At 50.2% G+C, this 27,448-nt stretch overlaps 1 protein-coding gene across 3 annotated transcripts; it reads left to right on the forward strand.

Annotated features, from left to right (window-relative positions):
- The first annotated feature begins 18,352 nt into the window (after positions 1 to 18,352).
- LOC119167849 (uncharacterized) lies at positions 18,353 to 25,916 on the forward strand. 3 transcript variants are annotated; one of them, XM_075882549.1, is made up of 8 exons: positions 18,353 to 18,422; positions 18,588 to 18,702; positions 18,911 to 18,964; positions 19,038 to 19,100; positions 19,179 to 19,229; positions 19,552 to 19,715; positions 19,796 to 19,858; positions 20,009 to 20,359. In XM_075882549.1, the coding sequence occupies exons 1-6, from the start codon at positions 18,420 to 18,422 to the stop codon at positions 19,617 to 19,619; spliced, it is 354 nt and encodes a 117-aa protein (XP_075738664.1). In that variant the 5' UTR covers positions 18,353 to 18,419; the 3' UTR covers positions 19,620 to 19,715; positions 19,796 to 19,858; positions 20,009 to 20,359. The 3 variants fall into 3 exon arrangements, with proteins under 3 accessions (XP_075738664.1, XP_075738663.1, XP_075738662.1); XM_075882548.1 differs by lacking the exon at positions 20,009 to 20,359 and having other exon boundaries at positions 19,179 to 19,715; positions 19,796 to 19,906; XM_075882547.1 differs by lacking the exons at positions 18,353 to 18,422; positions 18,588 to 18,702; positions 18,911 to 18,964; ... (1 more) ...; positions 19,179 to 19,229; positions 19,552 to 19,715 and adding an exon at positions 21,206 to 25,916 and having other exon boundaries at positions 19,724 to 19,858; positions 20,009 to 20,074.
- Positions 25,917 to 27,448: the final 1,532 nt, after the last annotated feature.

A 27,448-nucleotide genomic window follows, 5' to 3' on the forward strand; every position in this document is an offset into this window, starting at 1 on the left:
TTTTCGAGTTATTTCGGCCGGGCCGACCCATTGCACTTCAAGCTTATTCTTTTGGGAGGGCGTCAACAACATGACCCTGTCTCCTACAGCAAAGTGTCGCGCTTTAGCTGTCCGATCGTAGTAAAGCGTAGCCTTCTGCTGTGCTTTGGTCATCGCACTCTCGGTCAGTTCTTGGGCTTTTGTTAGACGATCCAGTAAGGCGAGGACATATTCCACTACTACAGCATCATCACCCTGACCTTCCCACGACTCTCTCAGCATACGAAGAGGAGACCGCAGTCTGCGGCCGTAAACAAGTTCCGCTGGCGTAAACCCTGTTGTCTCATGTGGTGCAGTTCTTAGTGCAAACATCGTTGCAGGTAAGCACATTTCCCAGTCAGTTTTTCGTTCAAAACATAAGGCTCTTAACACTCGTTTCATCACGGAGTGAAGCTTTTCTATCGAGTTCGACTGCGGATGGTAGACTGAACTATGCAATAATTTTACGCCACACCACTCTAGAAAGGTTGTCGTTAAGGCACTCGTGAAAATGGTGCCCTGGTCTGATTGTATCTCGGCAGGAAAGCCTACCCGGGCAAACACGGACAGAAGTGCGTTCACTACTTCCACGGAACTTAGCTCTTTTAGAGGGACCGCCTCTGGAAATTTAGTAGCTGGGCAGATTAAGGTCAGGATGTGACGGTAGCCTGAAGTTGTCTTGGGCAAAGGACCTACTGTGTCAATTACCAACCGACGAAAGGGCTCCGTGATTACGGGTACCAGCTTCATTGGAAATTTCGCCTTATTTCCCGGCTAACCCACTCGCTGACACACATCGCAAGATTTTACAAACCTCTCTACATCTTTAAAGCATCCAGGCCAGTAGTATTCCTGTAAAAGACGATTTTTCGTCTTCTTTACGCCTAAGTGGCCTGACCATGATTCTCCATGCACCAAACTAAGCAAATCCTGACGATACGCCTGAGGTACGACTACCTGGTCAAACTCTACTCCTCGCCTATCTAAATATTTTCAATAGAGTATGCCGCTCCTCTCTTGGAATCTCACATTTCGTTTGGCGATTCCCTCTTTCGAACTGTCTTGGAATTGCTTAAGCGTGGGGTCCCCCTTTTGTTCGGTTATTAATGAAGCGGGGCTCACCTGCAGCAGCCGACTGAAATTATCCGAAGTTGGTATGACACACAACTCTTTTGTAGTTCCTAGTACCTGGAATGTGTCACCCTCTGTGCTATCTTCTGTACTACCAGGAATCGGCTGGGGAGCAACGGCATTTTCTATTTGCTCGGTCGACGAGGCGTAATTGACCCCTTCCAATTCGGGAGGAGGTTCATCGTCGCCTTTAGGAATGGTTGCCTCCGCTACTACGGCTTCTGCAGCCTGTTCTCGCACAAGTCGATTTGTTACCGTGGTGTCCAACTCGCAACCAGGCCCGTTGTCGATTTGAGGCTTGTTTGCCTCAGTGAATGTTGCTCTCGCAGCCAGCGCACGTGCCTTCGATCTAGTCAGTGCCTGCACTATGCCTTCTCCCAACGTTAGATCTTTCTCCTTCAGCATTTGATCTGACTTGTTTGAAAATAAGTAAGGATACTGCGGGGGTAGATATGGCGATACCGCGGCTTCCGTTTCCAACGTACCAAATGCGCCTTTAAGGACAACTTTAGCTGCAGGAAGGCACTGACTGTTTTCTTCTACGGCTTGTCTAATCCAGGCACAGTCTCCTGAATACTGTCCGGACTGAACAAAGGACGGATGAACTACGTCCATAGTGGCTGCGGAGTCTCTAAGAACCCGACACTGCTTGCCGTTCACGGTAAGGTCGTACATATAGGGCTCTAACAACTTCATGTTCTCGTTGGCTTCATTTATAGATAAAAAGGCCACCTTTTCTTTCGGGCAATGTTTCGCGAAGTGCCCTGTTTCGTGGCAATTGAAACAAGCCACCGGTTTTTTCGCCTCAAATTTTCTTTTGCTTGCTTCTGCCGACGCCCAATGGTTAGATGCCTTGTTTTCCTCACCCTTTTGTGCGAGACTTGTCAGTTGTTTTCTAAACGGCGCCTTATTCGGCAGTAGGAATTTTTCCCTTTTAGGCTCGCTGTTTGCCCCGAGGGCGCGGCGCGTAACGAATTCTTCAGCGAGCTCTGCGGCTTTCGTTACGGTGTTCACGTCCGGTCTATCCTGCACCCAGAACCTCACCTTTTCTGGTAACCTTTGATATAATTGTTCCAGACCGATACACTCGAGCACCTTGTCATGATTCTTATACGCCTTTGCCTCTTTGAGCCACTCCCCCATGTTGGCCATTAACTTGTAAGCAAACTCCGGGTATGAATCATTGTTCTCTTTTACGGCGTTGCGAAATTTTTGTCTGAAACCTTCAGCTGACAACCTGTATTTCTTGAGAAGGATCGACTTTACCTCACTGTACTCGTCAGCCTCCTCTTTCGTGAGGCGCGCGATTACTTCTGAGGCCTCCCCCGGAAGTAGGGACAACAAGCGTTGAGGCCATGTATTCTGGCTGAAACCTTGCCTTTCACAAGTTCTCTCAAAGTTGACGAGGAACAGCCCAATGTCCTCCCCTAGCTTGTACGATCTCATTAGGTCCGTCATTTTGAATCTGACCCGCTCTGCGGTACCGGATGCCTCGCTGCCTCCTGCTCTACTATTATGGCTAATCTCTAGCTCGAGGCGCTTCATTTCAAACTCGTGCTTTCGCATCTTATCTGCCTCGGCTTCTGCCGCTTTCCTTTCGGCCTCCGCCGCCTTTCCTTCGGCCTCGGCCTCGGCCGCCTTTCTTTCGGCCTCTGCCGCTTGCCTCTCCTGAATCTCCTCGACACATTCTGACAGCTCGTCATCCTCCGCCCCCAATGGGAGAATCGCCTCTATCAGCTCTGGCTTTCTTTGAGAGTCCGACACCTCCAGATTCAACTCCCTTGCAAATAGCAACAACATGGACTTTCACAGGGATTTCAGATTCATGGCTGCCTCCACTACCGCTGTCTCTGTTCCACAAAGATTCCTGTCCTGCAACTAATTAACCTTGACAGCAACGACAGCTCTAGATTCCTGCCTTGCCTCAAGTTTTCCGTTAACTTAGTCTACAAATAAAGCTTCAAAAAGCTCTTACACGGAATCATGCCCTGTCACTGATAACTTTGACGCCACTGACAGAAAGAGCTTAACCAAGCTATCACACAATTTCTGCCTGACGCAAGTTACCTGTTAACCCAATGACCAAGACAGCCCCTCTCTACCAGCTTTTAATTAACACATAGAGTAAATGCCTGGTAAAATTTAACAGAGAAAGCTGCACTCACCCAGTTCGCAGTCACGTCTCCGGCGTCGTGCCTCTCAGAAGTGCCGTTCGATTCCCTCTGGAAGTCGATGAGCTCGTGTCATCCTTCTCCTGTCGTCCCATTGTTGGACTTCGGGCTCACTCCGTCCAGTGGTCGCTTTCGGGGTTATCAGCATCCCGCTACTGCCATCCAGTTGTTGGGACTCCGGGTCCTGCCGGTCTCGTTTTCGGTAGCTGGCCCCGTAGCAGGATCCATCGTCCGACAATTCAGTGAGAAGAAGCGCCCGAACGAACGACAGAGATTTATTTACATGTGGAGAAGTGATCAACTGGTCCAAAGAGAGAAGAGAGAGCGATACAAAACGTCTTCGGCATTTTATAGCACCGCGTTGTCGACACTGGGCGCATTGTCCGCATCGTCAGCCAATACGGTGGCCCCGGCACCTCGGCCACGAGGGAGGGGGAAACACACCTCAAAACACATGGAGTGGCACAACCTAACACGATGTCCATATATGGTCACGGCGCCCTAAAAAATGCCCAAACATGGTCACGTACGCACAGCAGATTCCGGAATTCTCCCGGCGAGAGGGGGGAGCCTGAATGGGGAGGTGGGGGTCGACGACACAGTCGGTCAAGAACCGGTTCTCCACGCAACTCCTCTTGCTTGGTTCCCTAGGGCCGGTCGTAACACCGCGTATTCTGAGATGGTGCGCCGAACCAATCTCTCTTTACTTGCTCTTAATTTATAAACAATCTTTGAAATCAGGCCTCCTACCAGTTGATTGGAAAACTGACCATGTTGTTCCAATCCAAAAGGGGGGATCGAAAAAGGATGCTGGGAATTACAGACCAATCTCTTTAACATCAATAGTGTGCAATGTAATGGAACACATTCTCTACTCTGGAATAATGAAACACCTCACTGAAAACAATACATTAACTAATGTTCAACACGGGTTCCGAAAGTAGTTGTCGTGCACCACACAACTAGTTGAATTTTATCATGATCTGGTATCCACCATTGATTCAGGGGGGCAAACTGACTGCATCTTCTTAGATTTCCGCAAGGCATTCGACACGGTAACACATTCACTCCTTTGCAACAAACTTAAATTACTAAATATAGATTCCGCTGTCCTAAATTGGATTGAAAATTATTTGTGCCAGCGCCGGCAATGCGTTATCTTAACCCTTTGCGGTCCATTGTTGGGCCCCGCCCGACAACACAACGCGGCCGCAGCGGTCCGCTGTCGGGCACTGCCCGACACGCTTTCTCCTGATTGAATTGCGCGCGCATTTTTTTTACTGTGCATGTTGCGCTTCTTCTTATAAAAGGCAAGAACTGCCTTGATTTCAGCTTTGTTTTTTTCACCAGATGGCGCAGTTTACGCGGTTGAACTAAAGTTCCTGAAAAACACGGAGGAAGGAAAAAGGTAAGGAGAGGGCGTGCCCAGCCGGCGCAGGGCGTAAAAAATGTGGCGGAAATGACATCATGGCGGCCATATTTACTAGGCACAATGGCGGCGTTGCTATGGTTACGTGTTGCGCAGTGAAGCTGGTCTAGCAGTGAGCGGCCGCGGCTGGCGGCGGAATGTGTGCCTCCCCAGGTCTCGTGCTGAGCCGTGGCGGACAATATCTGTGCTCTGCGCCGCGTTATTGGTTACGCAGTGTTCGTCTGGCTGTTACATTACTCTTAGCAACGTTTACAAATCTCTGTCCATGACGGGGTTTCAACAGTGCGTAGAACAAGTGCATATCCATGTGTCGTGCGGCGGATGACGCGGATGAAGCAGTCAGTGTTCAGCGAAATGGCGTTGGGCACCATGACGAAGCTGAATGACGACGAACGCCTTGCAGGTAAGTGACGGTTGAGCAGTGCTCCTGCTTGTGACAACGGACGACGCTGTTGAGCCCAGCAAGACGCCGTGAGGACCATGTGCACATACGTAGTTTCGTGTTGTGTGTGTACAGTAACAACTTGCATGTGCGTATTAAAACACCTTTTCTGTTCCGCTTGGTACACTCTCCACCAGCATTGCATGTAATCTCAACGTAACAGCAACCACGTTCAACTGTCACTAGCACCGTGTTCAAAGTCACCACGGCCGCAGAATGCTGACGCAGGTGAGTTTCACGCGGAACAGCGGAACACGGACACAGTGGCAGGACGCTGCGTCAGTCGCGTCGCGGAATGCAACCGTAGAAGGCGCACGACCGATCGTGTTGTCTGTACAGTTGCTGAATTAATGACGTGAAGCACTCGCCGTTGTCAGTGCATCTAGCGCGCGTTCTCTCGTAGTTGCTTCGTTGTCAGCGAGCTGTTACTCTTTGTTATTACTCGGACGAAGCGATTTCGCTGAAGGTGTCCCGCTGGCTCTGAGTGATGAGCCCAGTTCTATTAGTTTGGGATCGTCACGACACACGCGCTGCGCAGCCCACGTGCTTTCCGAGCCGGAGAGGGAGTCGCGCCTTCTGCTTCGCATTTATATTGTCACGAGGTTGTGATACACGCAGCACTTGAGAGGAAGCACGCAGGAGTCAGGGCGGTGTCAGGCGAACTGTTTATTGGGCGAACTTGTGCCCAGCAAAACAGGGCCAAACACAACTCACAGCAACAGCGGCGTGAACAGTCGTCGGCCGACGGAAAAAAAAAAAAAAACCCCAGTGGCGCACTGCGCCGGCGTTTTATACACGCGTCGTAACGCGTTCCAAAGTGGCATACAAGATAAACGCGGCCTGCGTTGCGCTTAAGAGAAAGTGATAGCGTTTTCCTTCGCAAACGAAAAGAACCGCACGTGTCACTGTTTTTTATACACGCGTCGTAACGCGTTCCAGAGTGGCATACAAGATAAACGCGGCCTGCGTTGCGCTTAACAGAAAGTGATAGCGTCTTCCTTCGTAAACCAAAAGAACCGCACGTGTCACTACCCCCCTCTGAAAAAGCATCGTCCCGATGCTAAAGACAGAACATAAGAGAGAGAGTACATGCAATAAATTACATTAACAATACGTCACAGCTAATCAGCGCGCGTAATAAGGTTTAAGTCGCACCACGTGTACGACTTCAGGTCGTGCACGGCGTCGTTGGGATGACGTTAAGCCATCGGGCACGACCTCATAGTCCAGTTCACCACGACGTCGGACTACCTTGTAGGGTCCAAAGTAGCGTCGCAGGAGCTTCTCAGACAATCCCCGTCGTCGTATCGGCGTCCAGACCCAGACAAGGTCACCTGGTTGGTATTCGGTGTGGTGTCGTCGAAGGTTGTAGTGGCGCCTGTCGACCGCCTGCTGGCTCTTGATACGCAGGCGGGCTAGCTGTCGAGCTTCTTCAGCGCGATCCAGGTAGCTGGCGACGTCGAGGTCTTCTTCGTCGGTGCCGACCGGTAGCATGGCGTCAAGCGTCGTTGTTGGGCTCCGTCCGTAGACGAGCTTGTATGGAGCAAACTGCGTCGTTTCCTGCACGGCCGTGTTGTACGCGAAGGTTACATACGGGAGTATGGCGTCCCACGTCTTGTGCTCGACGTCCACGTACATGGCCAGCATGTCGGCGATGGTCTTATTTAGACGCTCGGTGAGGCCATTCGTCTGTGGGTGGTACGCGGTGGTTCGGCGGTGGCTTGTCTGACTGTACCTCAAGATCGCTTGCGTTAGGTCAGCCGTAAAGGCCGTACCTCTGTCGGTGATGAGGACCTCGGGGGCTCCGTGGCGGAGGACGATGTTCTCAATGAAGAACATGGCGACCTCGGCGGCAGTGCCCTTGGGCAAGGCCCTTGTTTCGGCATAGCGGGTGAGGTAGTCAGTCGCTACGACAATCCATTTGTTGCCAGAAGTTGACGTCGGGAACGGCCCCGGTAAGTCCATGCCGATTTGTTGGAATGGCCGTTGAGGTGGTTCGACGGGTTGCAGAAGTCCGGCTGGCCTAGTTGTCGGCGTCTTGCGTCGCTGACAGTCTCTGCATGTTTTTACGTAGTGGGCGACGTCGGCAGCGAGGCGAGGCTAATAGTACTTCTCTTGTATTCGTGACAGTGTGCGGGAAACACCAAGATGTCCGGCTGTCGGGTCGTCGTGTAACGCTTCCAGAACCTCTGGACGTAACGCTGAAGGTACCACGAGGATGTGGTCGGCGCGGAGCGGCGAGAAGTTTTTCTTCAGGAGGACGTTGTTTCGCAGAAAAAACGAAGCCAGTCCTCGGCGGAATACTTTCGGCACGTCGGCGGTCTTGCCTTGCAGGTAGTCCATGAGGATCTTGAGCTCCGGGTCAGCTCGTTGGCGTTCCGCGTAGTCGTCGGTACTTATGGGTCCCAGGAAAGAGTCGTCGTCCTGGTCATCCTGGGGCGGCGGATCGACAGGGGCGCGAGACAAGCAGTCGGCGTCGGAGTGCTTTCGTCCGCTCTTGTAGACGACGGTGATGTCAAATTCTTGTAGTCTGAGACTCCACCGTGCGAGGCGCCCTGATGGATCCTTCAAGTTAGCTAGCCAACACAAGGCGTGGTGGTCACTCACGACTTTGAAAGGCCTGCCGTACAGGTAGGGGCGGAACTTTGATGTAGCCCAGATGATGGCAAGGCATTCCTTTTCTGTCGTGGAATAATTGGCTTCTGCCTTCGAAAGTGACCGGCTAGCGTAACTGATGACCCTTTCAAGTCCGTCGGTCCTCTGCACGATCACGGCGCCGAGCCCTGTGCTGCTTGCGTCCGTGTGAATTTCGGTGTCAGCTTCTTCGTCGAAGTGCGCCAGTATTGGCGGCGTTTGCAGGCGTCGCTTTAATTCTTGAAATGCCTCGACTTGCGGCGTTTCCCATTTGAAGTCGACGTCGGCCTTCGTGAGGTACGTCAGTGGCTCGACGATCCGCGAAAAGTTCTTCACGAAGCGCCTGTAATAAGCGCAGAGGCCAAGAAATCGGCGTACTGCTTTCTTGTCGGTGGGTGCAGGAAAGTCGGCGATCGCAGCTGTTTTCTGTGGATCAGGGAGCACTCCCGACTTGCTGATAACGTGGCCAAGGAACAATAGTTCCTCGTAGGCGAAGCGGCACTTTTCTGGCTTCAGGGTAAGTCCCGAGGCTTTGATTACCCGAAGAACAGCTTCAAGGCGCCGGAGGTGCTCGTCGAAGTTGGAAGAAAATACGACTACGTCGTCCAAGTAGACGAGGCAAGTCTGCCACTTCAAGCCTGCGAGTACTGTGTCCATAACCCGTTGGAACGTCGCAGGCGCCGAGCAAAGACCAAAGGGCATGACCTTAAACTCGAATAGGCCGTCTGGTGTTATGAAGGCAGTCTTCTCTCGGTCTCTCTCGTCTACTTCGATTTGCCAGTAGCCGGTTTTGAGATCCATCGACGAAAAATACTTGGCGTTGTAGAGTCTGCCCAGAGCATCGTCTATCCGTGGGAGGGGATACACGTCTTTCTTCGTGATGTTGTTCAGGCGACGATAATCGACGCAAAAACGTAGGGTTCCGTCCTTCTTCTTCACCAACACCACGGGTGATGCCCACGGACTCGTAGACGGCTGAATGATGTCGTCACGCAGCATTTCGTCGACTTGTTGCTTGATGGCCTCGCGTTCCCGTGCAGAAACTCGGTAGGGGCTCTCACGGAGCGGACGGGCATATTCGTCGGTTATAACGCGATGTTTCGCGAGAGGGGTCTGACGAAGCCTCGACGACGACGAGAAGCAGTCCTTGTATTGGTGGAGTAAGGCTTTGAGCTCCTTTTGTTGCTGCCTGGAAAGGCTTTGATTGACGTCGAAGGCGGGCGCGGACACTGCTGTCGACGTTGCGGCTCCCTGAGAATCAGTGAGGGCGAAGGCATTGCTCGCTTCCACAAATTCGCTTAGATGTGCTACCGTCGTGCCCCTATTTAAGTGCCTATATTCGTTGCTGAAGTTCGTCACCATTACCTTGGCTTCGCCGTTATGAAGCTGGGCTATGCCTCTTGCGACGCACATCTGACGGTTTAGGAGCAGGTGCTGGTCGCCTTCGATGACACCTTGTAAGTTGGTAGACGCTTTGGTGCCGACGGAAATGATGACGCTCGACAGTGGCGGGATGGTTACCTGCTCTTCTGTCACATTCAAGGCATTGTGAGCGACGTTGCAGTCTGACGCCGTTGCATTATCCGTGGACAGCGTGATTGACCTGGATCTTAGGTCGATTACTGCGCCTTGCTGGTCCAGGAAATCCATGCCTAAAATGACGTCTCGCGAGCATTGCTGCAGGACCACAAAATTCACAGAATACGTCTGGCTGTGAATCGTGACTCTTGCCGTGCAGATTCCAGTCGGTTTTATAAGGTGGCCCCCTGCTGTTCGGATGTCCGGTCCTTCCCATGCAATCTTTACCTTCTTGAGCTTAGCGGCGAAGAGACCACTGATGATAGAGTAGTCGGCGCCGGTATCGACTAGGGCGGTGACGCTGTGGCCGTCGATGATCACGTCGAGGTCGGTGGTTCGTCGTCTGGCGTTCCGGTTAGGTCGGGGCGTCGGATCACGGCTGCGTCGGCTTGGTCCGGTGCTGCTATGTCGCGTCGGCGGCGAGGCTTTGTCGTAAAGACTCTGCTCAGGCGGCGTACTGCGACTACGTCGGGAAAGTTCGTGCGTCGTGGTCGTCGTCATCGGCAGCGGCGGTGGCGGCGGAGGAGGATCTTCGGCATTGCGTCGTGCAGCAACCGCACCTCCATCGGTTGCTGCCTTTAGTTTCCCGGGTAGGGGCTTGGGGATCGGCCCCGGTTAGGGCCGGTGTACTGGCGGCGATCCGGGGAGACGTAGCGGCCAGGCGAAGGTGAACGGGAGGGTCGTCGTTGTTGCCACTGCGATCCGGCGATGTAGTCGGCGATGTCGCGAGGTCGCTCACCTGGGCGCGGACGCGGCGCGTTCACGTCGAAGCCACGCAGTCCCATCTCACGGTACTGGCAGTAGCGGTAGGTGTGTCCGGCTTCGCCGCAGTGGTAGCATAGTGGGCGGTGGTTCGGGGTGCGCCAAACGTCAGTTTTCCTCGGCGAGCGCTGGATTACTGGCGAGCGGGAAGGCGTCGGGGGTGGCGGCGGTGGCTGGCGACGAAACTGCGGAGACGTTGGGTCCTGGTGTTGGCGAGGAGCGGCGACAGGTCGTCGTGCAGTAGCGGCGTAGGTCATCGCCTCCGGTTGGGGCTGTGGCCGTTCAGGAACGCTCAGTGAGCGCTGTAGTTCCTCGCGGACTAAGTCTTCGAGAGAGGCGACTTGGGGCTGAGACGATGGCAACATGCGGCGCAGTTCTTCACGAACAATAGCGCGTATGGTCTCGCGCAGGTCGTCGGGGCAGAGTCCTCGGACTTCTGCGACGTCTGGCGACATGCGCCGATCGTATTGGCTGGTCCGCATTTCAAGAGTCTTCTCGATGGTGGTAGCCTCGGAGAGGAACTCTTGTACCGTCTTTGGCGGGGTTCTGATCAGTCCGGCGAAGAGCTCCTGCTTCACTCCTCGCATAAGCAGGCGAACCTTCTTGTCCTCAGACATGTCGGCGTCGGCGTGGCGGAAAAGTCGCGTCATCTCCTCCGTGAAGATCGTTACGTTTTCGTTGGGGAGCTGCACCCGAGTTTCAAGCAGTGATGCGGCTCTTTCCTTCGCACGACGCTTGCAAAGGTGCGCAGGAAAGCAACGCGGAAGTCGTCCCAGGTTCGAAGCGTTGACTCGCGGTTCTCGAACCAAGTCCTTGCGGCGTCTTCCAGGTAAAAATACACATGACGCAGCTTGTCGTCCGGGTCCCACTTATTGAGGGCTGCGACGCGGTCGTAAATGTCAAGCCAGCTTTCCGGGTCTTCGTAGGTCGATCCGCGGAAGGTAGGCGGCTCTTTGGGCTGGTTGACGACCACGGTTGCCGAAGACCTTGCTTCCGTCATCGTGGATGCCGGCTTCGTAGCAGCCTTTGTTTTCTTGTCCTTGTCGGGGAGCGGCAGGTATTCGGGCGGTAGTCCTTGTTGTCTTCGGCTCACTCGAACGACCGGGTCGGCGTCGTTCTCTTGGCGGCTTGGGCTTGGCTCACGGCTGGACGGGGGCGTACGGTACATGGACAGAGAAGCACCTCCACCAGATGTCACGAGGTTGTGATACACGCAGCACTTGAGAGGAAGCGCGCAGGAGTCAGGGCAGTGTCAGGCGAACTGTTTATTGGGCGAACTTGTGCCCAGCAAAACAGGGCCAAACACAACTCACAGCAACAGCGGCGTGAACAGTCGTCGGCCGACGGAAAAAAAAAACCCCAGTGGCGCACTGCGCCGGCTTTTTATACACGCGAACGCGTTCCAAAGTGGCATACAAGATAAACGCGGCCTGTGTTGCGCTTAACAGAAAGTGATAGCGTCTTCCTTCGCAAACGAAAAGAACCGCACGTGTCACTGTTTTTTATACACGCGTCGTAACGCGTTCCAGAGTGGCATACAAGATAAACGCGGCCTGCGTTGCGCTTAACAGAAAGTGATAGCGTCTTCCTTCGTAAACCAAAAGAACCGCACGTGTCAATATGTAAACAAGAGAGGAGAATTTGCCTACTCAATATGGCCGACTTCCGGCTTCATCGCGGCTTCACAACGAGTGACGTCAGGGCCTCTCCTTACCTTTTCCTTCCTCCGTGCTGAAAAATAAACTAAAGTAGCGCCATTCGTGTCAATGTGCAGACTCCTCTCCCCTCGCGTGCATTGCAGATAGTAAACGACGCTAGTTGAGGGGCTGTATGGCTCCTGGCCGCAAAGATGAGCTTGTGTTCATGTTTCCGTTAAAGCGCATCTGGACGCTGTGGTTCTAGGCGATGCACTGAAAGAGTGATCGAGAAAGAAAAAAATATAAGAAGTAACGTTAAATACGACGATGTGACGTGTATATAAGCAAGTGGCATGTAGTGGCAAAAGACATCTCCGCAAGCACGCAATACTCAACGCGATAGCCCACCGTTTGCATGCAGACGCGCTCAGCGGTGACGCTCTCGATGGCAGCGCTACTGCTGTCCGTGTAATAAACTCGGCGGTGCTAAGAATCTGCAGGTAATGGTGGCGGCGCTCACGTTCTCTAATGCCGTATTATGCTTAAAGTCAGATATCCTGTCGGGGCTGGAGGTTAACCAAAAGGCAGTCGGCAGGTTAGCTCTGGGAGCTCACAGTAAGACTACAAACGAGGCTGTACAAGGCGATATGGGTTGGGCTTCATTTGAGGCCAGGGAAGCACAAAGTAAAATACGGTTTGATGAGCGACTTAGACATTTAGATGAGAAGAACTGGGCAGCCAGAGTGCACAGATACCTGTACCTGAAAAGTGTGGACACCCAATGGCGGAAGAGGACGCGAAAGCTGGCGACTAAATATAACTTGACCGCGGCAAATAAGCAAAGGGGGCCAGTTAAAAAGCAAGTGAGGGAAACAGAGACGCTCATGTGGAAAGAGAGGATGGAAAAGAAGGGATCGCTGGGAATCTACAAGGCAAGCAAACAAGAGATCCGGAAAGAGAACTTTTATGACAACAATAAAGGTAGTGCGTTGCTCTTTGAGGCGCGGGCTGGCTGCTTGAGAACTCTAACTTACAGGAGCAAATATTCGTCACAGGATGAGACATGTGTTGGATGTGGCATCACATAGTCATGGAATGCCAAAAGATTCAGCCGGATAGAAATGGGGGGAAGGTCACACTTCCTGAGGCGCTGGGCTTCGCGGTTGATGGAAGCATTAACTGGTCAGCAGTAGGTATTACTAAGCAGCGGCTGGAGTATTGGTGGAGGAAAAGCAGAGAAGTCGATAAAATAACATCCCAGCCAAGAGTAGCGGCTGGGCAAAATTAAAAAGACATCCGAGTTGAGAATCAAAATTTAAACTCGAACTATTAAGGTAGGCTAGATGGCGCATGCCGTCACCCCGATTCAAAGGAGAGGCCTTTAATCATCACCATCAGCAGCATGACGCACTAGCCTTTGTGAAGGTATCGCAAACGCCATTTGGTTTGTCCACTTTCGCGGTGTTTGTTTGTGGCTAGGCGTGCGCGCTTGGTATTGTTGTGTAGCCGGAGTTCGACCGCGCGTGAGTCTGTGCACGGTAATTCTGCACGTTTCGGGATGCCGACCTGCTGTGCCAGCGGTTGCAAAAGCAGGTACAGCAGAGGAAAGAAGATATTTTCGCTTCCGCGAGGAAAAGACAATGCCGCTCGGCAAGAAGTTTGGCTTCAGCGTATCAGAAGGACTGACTTGGACCCTGTATCGTCGCGGCTTTGTGAGGTGAGTACCGGCGAGCTAAACTCTATCGTTTCACTTGTATTCGTTTTTACAGTGTTGCGGTACTGTCAAGCTCGAGCATCACACAAAGAGAGTAACCGCGTCGATGGTAAACGTGCATGCCAGTTGAAACGCGTGCCGCGTTTAGTGCCGTGTAAACGTTGCGTCTCTGGCTTGATCCATGTCGACCGCGGCGGCTGCATTTTCGATTGAGGCGAAAATGTTGGGGCCTGTGTACTTAGCATTATATGCACGTTATTGAATACCAGGTGGTCGAAATTTCCGTAGCCCTCCAAAAGGGCGTCCCTCATAATCAAATTGTGGTTTTGGAACGTTAAACGCCAGATATTATTATTTCTCGTTTGATCCAGAAATAATCGTCGACTATGTTACAAAGTAAATGTAATAGATACATTCAAGTGCTAAACTAAACTTTGTTTATTGGCCGACGTATAGTTAAATGACTCCCGCGTGTATGTGTGTATGGGTGTAAAGACTTTATGTATAAAGGCGTGGGCAGCGACCTGAATGTCGCATCATTTCGTTTAAGCATGTGCTCCAGCGCGCTCAGTATCCAGAAGCTCTGTGGTTGAAATAAGGACATGAAACGAACACGCCAGGGCAATGGCTGGGCCAAGACGAAAGCTTTATTGCGATAGCGCGGGTTAATGTAGCGTTGTGCGAGAGGGGTTAAGGGGAAGGGAAGGAGAAGAAGCAGTGGTGATAACGGCGGCTTCGGCTGGCGTGACGTCACGGATACATCATTCCGCTCCCCCTACGGTGAGTAACGGTCTGGGGGTTTGCGTTGCCGGCCTAAGCGACGCAACACCGGAGTTGAGGGGCTCCCGGCGATCTCGCTCCTTGTTGGCGCTCGCCTCGGTGTTCCTCCTGCTAGGGCCCCGCCGGCAGTTTCGAGGCACCGAGAGTCACCGACTTCTCCCTGGTCATGCTCCAACTCCCGTGGCTTCACCTGGTCACTGTGGCGCCTAATGGTTTCCCCCTCCGGACCATCGGCATTCACCAGGCGGGCTCCGTCTGTCGATGTAATGCTGGCTGGAGTCCACGGCTCGCCTCGCCCGAAGTTCCTCACCCAGACTGGCTCCCCGGGCTGCCACCCATCGAGGGGGGGACGGTCAACTGGTGAGGGCGGAATGGACACTGCGTTGTCCAGCCTGGAGCGAAGATCGTAGCCCATTAGGAGTTGCGCTCGTGTCCGGCCTGCGGCGTCCTGCGGTACCTGTGCAAAATCCTAGCCAGGCGGGTTTTCAGTGACCCTTGTACATTCTTCTTCAATGAATACTTCACCGTACGAACCGCCCGCTCCGCGAGCCCATTGGACTGGGGGTGATACGGTGCTGTTCGGAGGTGTACTATGTTATTCAGCTTCGTGAAGGTGTTAAATTCCCAACTCGTAAACTGTGGGCCATTATCGGATACCAGCGTCCGGGGCAACCCGAATGTACTGAACAAGGTGCGCAGAGCCTCTATGGTGGCGTGTGTGGTGGAACTCTTCATGGGTATCGCTTCTATCCACTTACTATGTGAATCCACCACAATCAGTAGCATGTGACCATCGATCGGCCCCGCAAAATCGATATGCAGCCTCGACCAACGCTCATCCGTTTCTGGCCACGCAACAGGGGGTTTCTTTGGGGGCATAGGGGCAGCTTGGATGCAACTGGTGCAGGACTTAACCATGTGCTCAATGTCATTATCGATCCGGGGGTACCACATCAAGGAGCGCCCTAGCCGCTTCATTGAGCAAATCCCTTGATGAGTATCATGCAGCAGACGTAACATCACTGCTCGGGCACTCTTAGGGACGATCACTCGATGGCCCCAGTATAGAAGCCCATAACTCCCCGTTATCTCAGCTTTCCGGTTGAAGTATGGCATCAAGTGCTGGTCCTTAGGCCCCAAATTTCTTGGCCATCCCTCCTGCACCCATTTTTGCACCTTTGCTAAATCGTCATCAAGCTCCGTGAGAGTGCCCAGTTGCTTCGCAGAGATGACACCATCATTGAGGGTCTCCGTGAGCAGGACATACTCACCGTCCACAGTTTCTTCCTGCGTCTCTGGCTGGGAAGTTGCTGACGTGGGGAGTCGGCTGAGGGCATCGGCTGGAATGTTGTCTTTCCCGGGCTGGTGTTTGATGACGTAATCGTAGGCGCTCAGCAGCAGGGCCCACCGCTGGATTCGCGCAGCGGCCATCACGGGCACTGGCCTGTCTGGGTGAAAAAGTGCAACAAGCGGCTTATGGTCCGTCATCAATGTGAAAGTATTGCCGAGCAAGTATTGTCGGAATTTCGACGCACCAAACACAAGTGCCAAGGCTTCACGCTCCAGCTGCGAGTAATTTTTCTCAGCTCCAGTCAATAACCGAGAGCGGAACCCTATGGGCCGAAGTACTCCGCCCCCGACATCGTGTGAAAGCACTGCGCCTATTCCGTCCGGGGAGGCATCGCATTCCAGGACTAGCGGCTTGTGTGGGTCAAAATGTGCCAGAAAGTCTGCGGATTTCAGAAGGTCTTTCACACTGCTGAATGACTGCTGTTGAGCGGTATCCCACTTCCACTTAGCTTCCTTCCGGAGTAGTTGATATAGGGGTGCCATGGCGGTCGATGCATTGGGAAGAAACTTGTGGTAGTACGTTACCATGCCGAGGTAGGACCTTAATTCTGCGGAATTCCGTGGTGCCTGAACCTTAAGGATGGCGTCTATGTTTTCCGTCTTTGGTTGAAGACCTCGAGCGCTGATTCGATGCCCCAAAAAATTCACCTCTGGTTGGCGGAACTTGCACTTGTCTGCGTTCAGGCGCACGCCGTATTCCCGGAAACGCTTGAATACTTCGTGCAGGGTGGTGCAGTCATTGCGTTTCTCGGCCACGATGACGTCGTCTAGGTAGACCTGAACACCCGGAAGTCCCTGCAAAATGGTCTCCATACGCCGTTGGAACACGGCCGGCGCGGACGCCACTCCAAAAGGCAGGCGAGTAAAGCTGAACAGTCCCTTATGCGTGTTTATGGTCGTGAGTTGCATGGCTTCCTCATCCAACGGAAGCTGGTTGTATGCCTCCCGCAAGTCTATCGTGGTAAAAACTTCACCGCCATTTAATGTAGCCAGGATATCCTCCACCCGTGGCAACGGATATTGCTCAGTGCGACAGGCTTTGTTGACCGTTAGCTTAAAATCGCCGCAAAGGCGGATGCAGCCATTCCGTTTCACTACCGGTACCACTGGCGCCGCCCACTCCGCATGAGGCACCGGTACAATAATACCCGCGCCCGAAAGGCGGTCCAGTTCCGCGTCGACCTTTGGCCGAAAAGCATACGGAACTTCGCGTGCTTTCCAAAACTTCGGCACCACGTTTTCTCGCGTCTCGAAGTGTACCGGTGGCCCTTTTATGAGCCCTAAACCTGGCGCGAACACATCAGCGAATTCTGCTAGCAACCGGTCCACGTTAACGTCGTCAGCACCGAGTAACGGCAGTTGCTCACCTGACGTGTTCACGTTCATTACCGGTGCCTCGAGCATGTGGAACGCTTGAATCAGGTCGCGTCCGCAGAGGTTTGGGCCGGAGCAACCAAGGACTTGCAAAGATCCAGCCGTCGACTTGTTTCCGCACGAAACCTTGAGCTGAAGTTGTCCCCGCACTGGAAGCCGTCCCAGGAAGCAGGTGAGTTTCAATGGCGAACCACGCAGCTTCGGCCACACTGTTTTGTTCCGCTCATATGTGGGCCACGTGATGACCGAAACCGGCGAGCCTGTGTCGACCTGCATGTTCACTGGAACCCCACCACAATCCAAGGTGCGCACGATGGGTTGCGTAATGCCGACGTGGCCGATGTGACTGTCCGCTGCCTCCAGCGCGAACATACCGCCCGTGCCAGTGTCTTCCTCCCGCGACAAGGCGTGTACTTGGCGTTCTGGTGGTACCACCCCGAACCCACTCTCACGGCGGCAACAGGCTCGAGCGATATGACCTCGTTGTTTACACTTGAAGCATGACGCCGAGCGGAAGCGGCAATCCTCGGGTCCGTGCCCTTTTGCTCCGCAGCGGTAGCACCCAACAATCTGTGGCCGGCTTCGTGGGCGATAGGACTGGCCTCCCAGCGCATGCACACTTGCCTCAGCGGTGGGGCTTACTATCTCTTGCGCGTTGGCCTCGGCCATTTCGGTAGATATCGCAATTTCTTCCGCTTCGCTCCTCGTCAGCTGTGGTTTCGCGAGTAGCTGCCGACGCACTCCGACGTTGTGCAGACCACACACGATGCGATCTCGTAGCATTCTGTCCAACGAAGCACCAAAATTGCAGGTGTCCGCTATCTGTCGAATCGCCACGACAAAATCCTTGACCGGTTCGCCGGGCAGCTGATTGCGGGTGAAGAACTTATAAGACTGTGCTATCTCGTTCGGTTGCGGCGAGAAGTGCTGCTTAAGCAAGGCTATCACTTGTGGGTACGAAAGTTCATTCACCTTATCCGGAGCACAACGTCCGCTCAGTACGTCGACGGTGTGGGTGGACAGTGCAGTCACCAGCAGGGCCCGCTTCTTGTTGTCTTCCGTGATGCCATTTCCCTCAAAGAAGGCTTCCAGCCGAACCTGGTACGCGGGCCACTTGTCGCTCGCCTCGTCGAACTGCGGCGGGCTGGCGTATCCTCCCGTGGGTGCGGCGGTCATGACGGACGGAGTTGCCGCACCGCTTTTATCCCATCCTCGTCGCCACTGAAACGAACACGCCAGGGCAATGGCTGGGCCAAGACGAAAGCTTTATTGCGATAGCGCGGGTTAATGTAGCGTTGTGCGAGAGGGGTTAAGGGGAAGGGAAGGAGAAGAAGCAGGGGTGATAACGGCGGCTTCGGCTGGCGTGACGTCACGGATACATCAGGACACGCAAGGCTAAATGGTGCGTATTTCTACATACTGTACGCACCGTGTGCTAGTCTGGTGGGAAGAGAATGTGGCAAACAGTGCGTAGTCGTGTACAGATTGACACTAAAGGTTATCTTAGTTTCTTTTAGAGCGTGCTGTTTCAGTGTGTAACAGTAGCTGCGAATATTTCCTTACCTAGGACCACTTCACTGCGGACCAATTCGAGCCGATACTGCTGCGCAAGTTTGGTACTAAAAAGTTGAAGAGAGACGCGGCGCCTACGATCTTCAGTCAAGAGCATTTGCAAACGTCAGGTAAGCCAATCGCGTTAAAAAACTGGAGAATGTTTAGTCCGTCTTCATTGTTTTCTGCATCACCCATAATTACTTCTCAGCCTTTCACTAACCAGAAACATGTCGTCTTGCATATAGGTGTTGTGCACTGTTTGTGTATAGCTAATGGCTTTTTTTGGTATAATTAATGCATTTTTTTTTTTTCATTCTCCAAAATGCAATGATTCAGCCCGCTCATCTTGTGGCCTTAATCTACTACTAACAGCAGCTGCTTTTGTTGATGGTGAGTTGACGGTTAATCACATCTCACGCCTTTTCCCTCTTCGTTATCATTAATACATGTTTGGATTATGCAGAAGCCAAAGAGACACACTGCCCATCAGATACGAATGTGCTTCTAACACCAGCTGCTGTTGATGGTGAGTTCTTACTGCATTTATTACTTACCGTAATTACAAACGTGCTTTATGCCTTCATTGATGTTTTATAATTTGCAGGCTATGGAGCCAACAGTGATGCCACTCAAGCAGGGTTAGGTTCTTCGCAAGGTAACGTAGCTAACACACATGCTGCATGTAGTCGAAGCATTGTAACGGCTTGTAACTTGTATCCATTGATTTATATATTTTACAATCATGTCTGTAGGGGTGTGCTGCAGATACACTACATTTTGCTCCGCAGTATGGTGTTCAGCACATTGCAAGCATTGAAAGCATAGTCGCTTGGGTTTTGGCACGCATTCTTATTACTGAAAATTTGTAATGCACCTGTGCGTATTGTAAATGCTTCAAGTAGTGTTGATGCTTGTTTGCCAAAATGCGATGTAACAGAGATGATGGTCTTCTTCAATTTGTCTTTATCTTTTTGTAGGTCACACTGCCACTGATTCAGCACCATCGGATTTTCCAGAAGGTAATGGCAGTGACATGTTGCTTTGAAATTTCACATAATTTATTGCTGATCTCATGTTGCTGATGCACATTCAAGTTCCGAATGTGACGCACTGCCAGCTTGTTCAACAGCTTGTTCAGCAGGTGAGTGCTACTTTTCATGATTTGTATAGGCATGTGTCTGCCAGATGGTTTTGTTGGTTCCAACTATCATATGTGCGCAGGTGTGGAAACCACCCATGAATCGAGCTGCCAGCCATTTCAAGCTTTGACGGTGCCTGTTGAGTGTGAGTGAAATTTCTGTTCAGTATCATATACATTTTTTAATTTTAGTCACTGGCCATCCCTCATTGCCTGTGCTGCAACTGTGCTAATTTAAAGCTTTGGTGACTGTACCGGTCTTCAGTACTACTAATAAGATTATCCGTCATTTACAGCTCAGCAGAACTTTTGTGCTGCCTGTGGAGGATTTCTGTCTGCTGAGGGCACAGCTGATGTCACCGGTAAGTGTTCAGTGCTACTGTTCTCACACACTATGCAATATACACTTGAGTGCCCTGCCGCCGTGGTCTAGTGGCTAAGGTACTCGGCTGCTGACCCGCAGGTCGCGGGTTCGATTCCCGGCTGCGGCGGCTGCATTTCCGATGGAGGCGGAAATGTTGTAGGCCCGTGTGTTCAGATTTGGGCGCACGTTAAAGAACCCCAGGTGGTCGAAATTTCCGGAGCCCTCCACTACGGCGTCTCTCATAATCATATGGTGGTTTTGGGACGTTAAACCCCACAAATCAATCAATATACACTTGAGTGTGACACATCGCCGCCTACAGGAACTTACGTGCACGCTCATAACAGATTGATATATTGGTGCATTTAATAGTGCGGATGCGTTCCAAGTACTGGTGCCCTGTTTTGTTTCTCTTGCTGGTATGCTCATTCTTGTAAAGCGAGAGTAGTCGCACACAACGTAAGTTTACTGGAGGAACATGTAAGCTGTGTTTTGTGTACAGTAATGCATAGCGCACTGCTACACACTGTGCAACATCATCACACTATCATTTGTGACACGCAATCAGCTGCCGTCTTGTAGGAACTCTGTCAAAAAAAGTTACAACAGTGGAACCATGGCACTCTCCCCACTTTGTTTGAAATAGCCACCGCCATTGATAACCCTACGTCATAACCGAGAGTACGTGCCATATATTCATGTCTTTACTCATTACTAACTATTGGCATAGCTAGGAGGTGGTACACCGGACACTTGCTGCTCCCAAAATGTCTTTCTGCCTTCACACGCAGAGTACTAAGTGAGACGTGACCACACTTAACTTTCCTGCCCCTATTTCGGATCAAGGACATGCCCCCACCAAAAAAATAGTTCAGCTGCATGCATTGCGGGTTCTGTGCAGCTCCATTTGTCCCTCTTCATTGAGCAACAGTGTCAGCTTATGCTGTTTGTTAAAACCACTGTTGTGTTCTCAAAAAGTTACGCTTACACTTTTCTGCTAAATAATATGGAGTGGCACTGATTTTTTTTGTTTCTTTAAATCCTTATGGTTCTCGCTCACATGCTAGTCTGGGTTAAATAGTGAAATTTTCAAACTCTTGTCACTTCCTGCTCAATCTGTGCTTTGCAGACTCCAGTTCAAGTAGTTGGGATGCTGATCAAGCAGTAGTAGCTGCCCTTCACAAAAGAATAGCTACATTGGAAGAGTGCTTGAACAACATGAAGCGGAAAGTTGCTACACTGCAACAACAGAAAAGCAAAGCAAACCGTAGAAACCATGAACTCATGCGAAACATCAAGAAGTACCTGTCACCAGATCAACTGCAAGGCATCTGGACTTCCAGTATGCGAGGGAAGCAATGGTCTACAGAGACTATACAGAAAGGCCTCAAGCTCCGTTTGGCATGTGGATCCAGAGGCTACAATGCGGTCAGGGAGCTTGCTGTACCCCTTCCGAGTGAAAGAACTTTACAACGTCGCGTTGAAAACTACAAGTTCTCACCAGGAATTCTACATGAGGTTCTGAAGTCCCTTGCTTTGAAGGTGAAAGGATGGTGTAGCTGAATATATTTGTTACATTTATTCTCGTGAGCATCTCTTTCAGCAGTACAGCTTGAGCAAAAGGTGAAACCTTTTCCAGAGCCTTCCACTATGGCATGTCTCATGATCGTATCATGGTTTTCGCACGTAAACCCTAATATTTATTAGGCTTTCATGTGTTGCTAGTGCCAGTGTTAGTGCCTGTCACTGCGCTCTTTGTCGTGCACGTTTTAGCGGCCATTCATAAAGTTTCCACAACATATTCTCACCTTTCCTTCACTTATGACTTCAGGTCCTCTAACTAGGCACAATTCCACATAAATTTGAATAGGTGATAATCTTCTTGCATGCAAACATCGAAATACAGCTTGCACTGTACGCTGCCTGTTTATTCTTGAAAAGCGTTATATTTTAAATGTCCTTATTAATGCCTTTGTTGCCTAATGCATGTTGCATATTTCAGATAACCACCATGAGGGAGCATGAAAGGCATGCAGTTCTGATGCTCGATGAAATTCAGTTGAGCTCAGGGCTTGCGTTTGACCAAACGACTGGCACTGTTATTGGAAGGCCAACTTTACCTTTGGCTGACTGTTTTCTGCCACATGCTGCAGTGGCAACGCATGGACTTGTTTTCATGCTGGGTGGGGTTACACAAAGATGGAAGCAGACAGTTGCTTATCATCTTACTGGAAACTCGTTCAGCAGTGCTGCAGCTCAAGAACAGTTGATTGAAATTATTCAGGAATGTGAAACAATCGGGGTTCGTATGGCTGCAGTCGTTAGCGACATGGGTGGTGGGAATATGGGGCTCTGGAGAGAATTTGGCATAGTTGTGGGAAAGCATTCTGTGTCAAGAGTTTCTTGTTGTCATCCTGTTGACCAAAATCGCAAGCTTTATTTTATGGCAGACACCGCACATTTGCTAAAGAACTTGAGGAACCATTTCACACGTGGTCAATTCATTTCCCTTCCCGAAAATGTGGTCGAAAAGCACAAGCTGCCTTCGAATGAGGTTAACCTTGTGCCGATTAAGAAGCTGGTAGAAATAGACTCTAAACTGCAATTAAACATAGCACGGCACTTGAAACCATCCTTCTTGAACCCAGGACACTATGAGAAAATGAAAGTAGGGCCTGCATTTTCATTGCTAAATCACGATGCTGCAGCTGCACTACGTTCCTGGTCCAAAGGGGAGATTTGCCCCAAGAAGCGTTGACAACAGCATGGTTCATAGAAACCATTTATAGGTGGTTCAAAGTACTGACATCACGTACAACGAAGCTTGGCATCAGCAAGTTAAATGATCAGAAATATGAGGACTCACTGATTTTTTTAATGGATATGGTAACTCTTTTTACAGATCTGAAGATAGGCTCTCCATCGAAACACGTGTGGAAGCCTATGCAGACGGGCATAATTTTGGTGTGTAAAGTTGCATTGGAACTGCAGCATTATTATCTTGATGAGAAGGGCTTCTTTTTTGTTTTGCTCAGCCGATTTGCCCAAGATGCTCTTGAGAATTTGTTCTCCACTCTGAGGGCGAAGAATGCAGTACCAAAAGCTCTTCAATTTCGTAGTGCTATTCGAGCTGCTACTTTGGCACAGTTCTTTCGGCCCAGTAGAAGTGGAAGCAATGCTATCGACGATGCTCCTTCCCTAGTTGGCATCAAAAATTGCCACGCAAGAGCTGCTAACAGCAATGATACAGAAGCTGTTGAATATCCCAGCGCTTGTCGACATAAGCATGATGGAGCATGAGTCTTTTATTTACCTTGCTGAATTTGTGGTAGAGTGTTGCAAAGCACACAGGAATTTGTGAGCAGTGCAAAACTGCCACAGTGTCGAACGAAGCTAGTGTGCTCACAAAGTTAAAATCCTACACTGATGACAGCAAGCTCGTATCACCAGGGCCAGCAGTACATCATTTGCTCGAAACAGCTGAGAATATGTTTAGAGTGAATAGCAACAATTCTCTGTGCAATAAAGTTACGATTGGTCAACTTGCGGCCATCACTAATGACAGTGTGCAAGCTGTCAATTGTTTTCCACCTTGCCACAACATTCAGGAGAGGTTGCTGAGAGCATTTTTTAAAACCAGAATTAACATTCTTCTGCGGAAAGAGAATATGCGTTTGCTGCAGAAAGAGAATATGCGTTTGGCAGCTGATGAAGCTAAAGATGCAAAAACTGGTAGTCGTAGCATTGGAAAGCAGGCTGCTACAACCAATGTAAAATAGTGTGTATGCCTCATTTCTTTCGTGTTTTCCTTCCGTTTTTCTATGATGCATATGTGGTATGGCCTCTTAACGTAGTTTGTAGGTACAGTACTCACGGATTGGAATGCAGGAATTATGGTCGCAGTAACGCACATACTTTTGTTGACACTGTGTTAAGTTCGGGTCATATTGGCGTAATTTCGACTAGAACGTGTATATCAGAGCCAAAATTATTCTTGGAGACTATATCACGACATGACGTGGTTATTTCGAGCAGGTGTGCATACCAGTTATCCCCGAAAAATTGATGTTGCGTTTGAATCCCCAAGTACCGTACATGAGGAACTGCAGTGTTTTGTCCTATTGTGATTTCATTTCAACAGTAATTACTTATCTTTGATCCGTACAGTTCAGAGCAGATGTTTTCACTTGCCGTCATAATGTCATTGAAATTTCTAACACGTTTGCCCTGTTTGTTTCAGTGTGTACGTTTTGGTCCTTTATAAGCACTTCCCTTTAAGTAGCTTGGGTGGTGTCTCGATCTCATTTACGTTGTAATTTTGTGTGACTAGAGTTATTGATGAGAAGCTTTGTTAACTTAGCTAAGCCTATTTTTAATATTCTGTGTCAAGTGTCCCTGTTTTTCATTATGTTTCTCAACACTCGGGAAATTTCGCTTACTTTCTGCCTTGGTGGTTTACCGCCTTAAATTTCTGCTTCAGATGTCAGTGTAGTAATGGTTTTGTTCATTGCCTCTGTGTCTGTTTTCTCGTTTTTCCTCTATTTGCTTTGCATTTCTTGCCAAATGCAATTCTAAGCTCGTGTGTTTTTATTTTGACTTCTTCTAGGTTGGCCTGTGGCTGATTTTCCTCTTGTTGTCTTGAGGCTGAAGCTATTGTTGCCCTATGATTTTACAGCTTTGCACTTGTTGTTGAGGGCAATTATAAGCTCGTGTGTTTTTATTCCAACTACATCTGGGTTGGCCTCTATTTTAGTGGCTAATTTCGCTCTTCTTCTCTTCAGATAGAGCTGTTGTTACCCTCACTAGTCTATGATTAGGTTCGTGGTTTTGCTGTGCCTATTACATCTGTTTTATTAATGTCTTTTATGTGTATGTCCTGTTTCATGCCTACATATCTGCATAATATGTTTTGCATATCCCCAGTAGGGGCTTTCCATGTCTACTTCCTATTCCTGTGCTTTCAAAAGTTCAATATGTTTACTTCATTTCATTAGCTAAATTCCACATGCGGAGTGTTAATCTTGATAAAGGTGTTTAGCACAAATTGCGTCCACTTGTCGCTAGTTGTGAGTGCACTACGAATGCCATCGCTTTTCTTTACTCTTGTCATTGTGATGTGCACGTATAGCAACAAGTCACCGTTAACACATATTTCATGTCATCTATTGTGTACACAGCATAATTATCATGTATAATTGAGGCAGTCCTGCATTTTCATGAAATGTTGAATAAATGTCATGTTTTGTGCCCTTCATTCAGTTTTTGCACAGAATCAACTGTACTTGAACTTTGGTGTTTATCAAGAAAGTGACATTATGGAATGGGGTTTCCTAATGAATACCAGGCCCTTTTGTTCGCTGGACATATTGCATGCTATTATGATGGCATATGCATAAACATGTCATGCCATGAACATCCCAAGAATACGTGTGTACTCAATGCTGCCTTCCCAGATGCAGTCATTCTTATGTATTCATGCCAGGGAATACCGAGGTGTGATGGATGTTGAGTGGCCTAGAGCTGGTATGTAAGTGTAAAACATTATTCTAAGAGAGATGTATTCTGCTTGAACAATGGGGACAATCATATGTGCAAAGAAGGAACTTCATGTGACACTGGAAACAAACAGTATGGACCTCGCCAGAACACTGAGGAGAAACATTATGCACATTATCGCACTACCCCAACTTCTGTCCTTGTGAAATGCGAGCTGTTCGTACCTTATAATAATAACCAAATAGCTTGAGATGCGTTATTCTTTATGGAGCAAGCTATGCTTACTCATTTTTATTGATTGTATTTTAACACACCTAATAAAGGAATAAAGGCATGGACGAGAACATAGGTAGAAAATTTCATTGGACACATGCTGGGCTAAGAACTGCAAGTTTCCAATTTGAATATGTTTTACAGCAATCGCAAATGTTAGTATGGTCGGGCTGCATGCACCCCTTGTATGCAGATTTTTAGGTCCTGTCGAGGAGGTTAAACTCTCAAACACGTTGGCAGATAGAAGAAAAATGCAAGGAAAAAGGACAAAGTTCAGTCTTCATATATGTTTTATTTGTTGGGTTGCGCATTCAGCTGCTAGAGAGAGATGCTAAAAAGCACTACGGATGCGCGACAGCTACGTTTTTTTGTATTCTTCAGATAGTATTTCGTTTGTTTACCGCCTGTCTTACGTAATACTTCTATGGGCTCTATTGCCTCCTCAGCTGCGCTTTCTTTTTTTTCCAATATGAGCGAACTCACCCAGTTTTACCCTAGTTTGCATATCAATATACCTTCTATGCAGACTGTAACAAGCCACGTCTGTCAATATACGCGCACGATGTGCAGTAGTTGTTTAAATTACTGTACATCGAATAATGCGAGCAGCATATAACCTCCCAGACCGAAGAAAGAATCGGCATGACCATGTGACCTAATTTTGTCAGCACTTGCCAGTAGTATCACATGGCCTAACTCGCCCACGCAGTCGCTTCATGCAATTGACGGTGAACTTGAACTGGTCGGCCCCGCGCCGACAACGTATATCTGAGTCTTTCCTTCGGCTGCGCACGGCGCTGTATTAAAAATTGCTGCGGCAACCTTAAAAAAAAGCTTTTGGTACCGACGGTCCAAGAAGAGCGTGCCAAAGTCATAGCTGCTTTCGTAGTTTTTTCTACAGTAGAAAGGTTGGCTTCTTTGCACAAAACGCTTGCTTTGAAAACGTAGAACGATCCATTGCCTGTTTTGCGAGGGGTAGCTAGCTTTCTATTCCTTCTAATCGACCAACGAACGAACGAGTAATGTCACCACACTAACGATACAAAGCGACGAATGAAATGCAAAGGAAATGTACCGAATACGAAATACTGGCAACGCCGCACACACGCCCCAGCGATGAAGAATCTCGGAACGATGGCCGCCGTAGACTTTGCTTCTGTGCAGCGAGTGCGCGCTCCCCGAACAGACGCCACCGGCGTACCCTTTCAGCATACCCGAGGCACGGCCGCTCGATGAAAAACGCACGGCGCAGCAGTGCCCGAGCTGCCCAAGCGTCTGGCACATCCAGTGCGCCCGCGTGCTTTCGCATTCGTAGTTTCCAGTCCTCTAGAGGCGCTGCTGTGGCTGCTGGGAGAGGAGGTAGAGGCGAAGGGGTGCAGTTGGCGCTACTTTAGTTTATTTTGCAGGGACTTTAGGTTGAACTGTGCCATCTGAACTGTGACATTCATCCTATCTGCGTGGACACTGGTAGGTGGGCATGTGCGCTCTGCAGGCTCTGCAACGTGCTCGTGATGTGATGCGCAGTCAAGGCGTATATCGCCCAACCATATCACCTAACTGGGCTGGAAGGTGTCTCACCGAGTGCCAGGAACCATCCGGACAG

Source organism: Rhipicephalus microplus, unplaced genomic scaffold (assembly GCF_043290135.1).
Source record: "Rhipicephalus microplus isolate Deutch F79 unplaced genomic scaffold, USDA_Rmic scaffold_12, whole genome shotgun sequence".
In the NCBI taxonomy this organism is placed as follows: domain Eukaryota; kingdom Metazoa; phylum Arthropoda; class Arachnida; order Ixodida; family Ixodidae; genus Rhipicephalus; species Rhipicephalus microplus.